Raw genomic sequence first — 1,833 nt, forward strand, 5'->3', positions numbered from 1 at the left:
GGTAAGGGTCTCGGCCCGCGACGAGAACAAATTAAGGAAGATGATCAAGGAGAACTGGGCCTGCTACAGAATCTTCCTGGGGCCTGCAAAGATCAATGCGAAGAAGGGAAAGGAGACCTGAGGTTGGTAACGCTGGTACATGCGGCCCTGTCGCCGTCACCCTCCCCTGCCGCTCACCAGGCGTGCAACAAAGAAAAGAAATATCGAAACCGAGTGTTTTCGATCAAAGTCGGAACAGGGAAAAACTCTTTCTTAGTCACAAACCTCCATCAGGTACCTGCGGAAAATGCGATTCGAGAGCAAGGGGAACTGTGGGCAGAGCTGCTATACCTCGCTCTGGGAACGAGAGAGACACACATCATAGCCGGAGACTTTAATGCAGCAAGAACCAACACAACAGCGCCGAGGAGTGGAGAGGAGTGGAGAGGAGAGAGTGTAAGGAGGAGGAGAGACGATCTCAGGGGACGGAGAGAGGGAAAGAGACAGGAGGGCGATACGCGGGAGAAGAATCAGGGGAAAGAGCTGGAGACAGGGCATGAGGCAGGCGGAGGAAGAGGAGGAAGAGGAGAGGGAAGCGGGGGTCAGCAGCAAGTGACTTTTGCTGCAGTCGAAGGATGGCGACGAGCAAGCGCGCGAGAAGGGAGAGCATCGGAGATCAAGTGGGCGAGTGCGATCGCACAGGAGGAGATCGATAGCGGAATTTCCGGTCAGAAGAAGAGGAGGATGGATGAAGAGGGGCGGGTGGGGAGGCAGGAGGTGGCGAAGGAGTAGTGGCACGAGCGGGAGCGGGAGCGGGAAGAGAAGGAGCAGGAGCAGGAGCAGGAGAAGGAGCAGGAGAAGGAGCAGGAGAAGGAGCAGGAGCAGGAGAAAGAGCAGGGTGGGTGAAGGGGTGGCGGGGGAGGAAGGAGGAGGACGTCAAGAGAGAGGAGTAGAGACTGATACAGCTTGCAGAGGCATTCCCCATCAGAGGTGAAGGAGACGCAGGAGGAGACGACGGGGAGCGAGAGGTCAGGAGCTCTCGGGTTGTGAGATATCTTTGCTTATCTCACAGCAGGGACATTCGAAGGAGACTGAAACAGCTCATCAGGAAAGACATCAGAAGGTTGTTCTTCCTCCTACTCGTCCTCCTCCTTGTCTTTCGCGTAGTCCTCCTCCTCCTTTTCCTTTTCCTCGTCCTTCATCGCCTCCCCTCTCCGCCTCTCTTGCGTTCTCCTCCTACACCTCTTTGTGTCCTCCCCTTCTTACCCCCGCTCGCCTACTCCAACCTTGTTCGCCTCCTCTTCTCCGCTTCTTAACCCTCTCCCCCCCCATCTCCTCCTCTCAGGCTGCTGCTCTGCAGGTACAAGTCACAGCGCGACGTCGTTGGGAAAGTAGATCTGCAAGACATCGCCTACGCGTGATTGGAACAACGAGCAGACGACGAGGATGATTGAGGGAGAGCGAGAAAGGAAGGATGATGAGGTGTTGGTGTTGTTGTCGTTGTTGGTGGTGATGATGACGAATACAACAATGACAAGAGCCACATCATGACAATGATGGTGTCTCAACGATCTCTGATATCATCATCGTCCTCCTTCCTTGCTCGAGTTTGGTTTCAGTTCTCTTCGCTTCCAAGACGAGCATGTCTGATAAACAATAATCGATCAACTCATAGCCCGTCAGGCTGCCTTTTGCTCCACCCGCCCCTGAGACTTGGAGATCGCTCCTGCCCTTGCGAGTCAGTCGAAAATAGGGGAGGGAGGACAGCAAGGAACGGACGGGAGGATCTGTAGGAGGTACGAATGCGGTTGGCAGGGAGAGGATGGAGCGAGGAGGAAGGAGTTGGGAAGAAGC

General features: G+C 55.3%; 1 protein-coding gene across 1 annotated transcript in view; it reads left to right on the forward strand.

Annotated features, from left to right (window-relative positions):
• GUITHDRAFT_135265 (hypothetical protein) overlaps positions 1 to 1,400 on the forward strand; it is a gene marked incomplete at both ends in the record, with an annotated part of 8,461 nt that extends 7,061 nt beyond the window's left edge. Inside the window, 4 exons of the mRNA XM_005837571.1 lie at positions 608 to 756; positions 952 to 1,007; positions 1,055 to 1,102; positions 1,340 to 1,400. Of these exons, the coding sequence (XP_005837628.1) occupies positions 608 to 756; positions 952 to 1,007; positions 1,055 to 1,102; positions 1,340 to 1,400 (314 nt within the window). The remainder of the gene's footprint in view (positions 1 to 607; positions 757 to 951; positions 1,008 to 1,054; positions 1,103 to 1,339) is intronic.
• Positions 1,401 to 1,833: the final 433 nt, after the last annotated feature.

This window comes from Guillardia theta, assembly GCF_000315625.1.
Source record: "Guillardia theta CCMP2712 unplaced genomic scaffold GUITHscaffold_14, whole genome shotgun sequence".
NCBI classification, from domain to species: domain Eukaryota; class Cryptophyceae; order Pyrenomonadales; family Geminigeraceae; genus Guillardia; species Guillardia theta.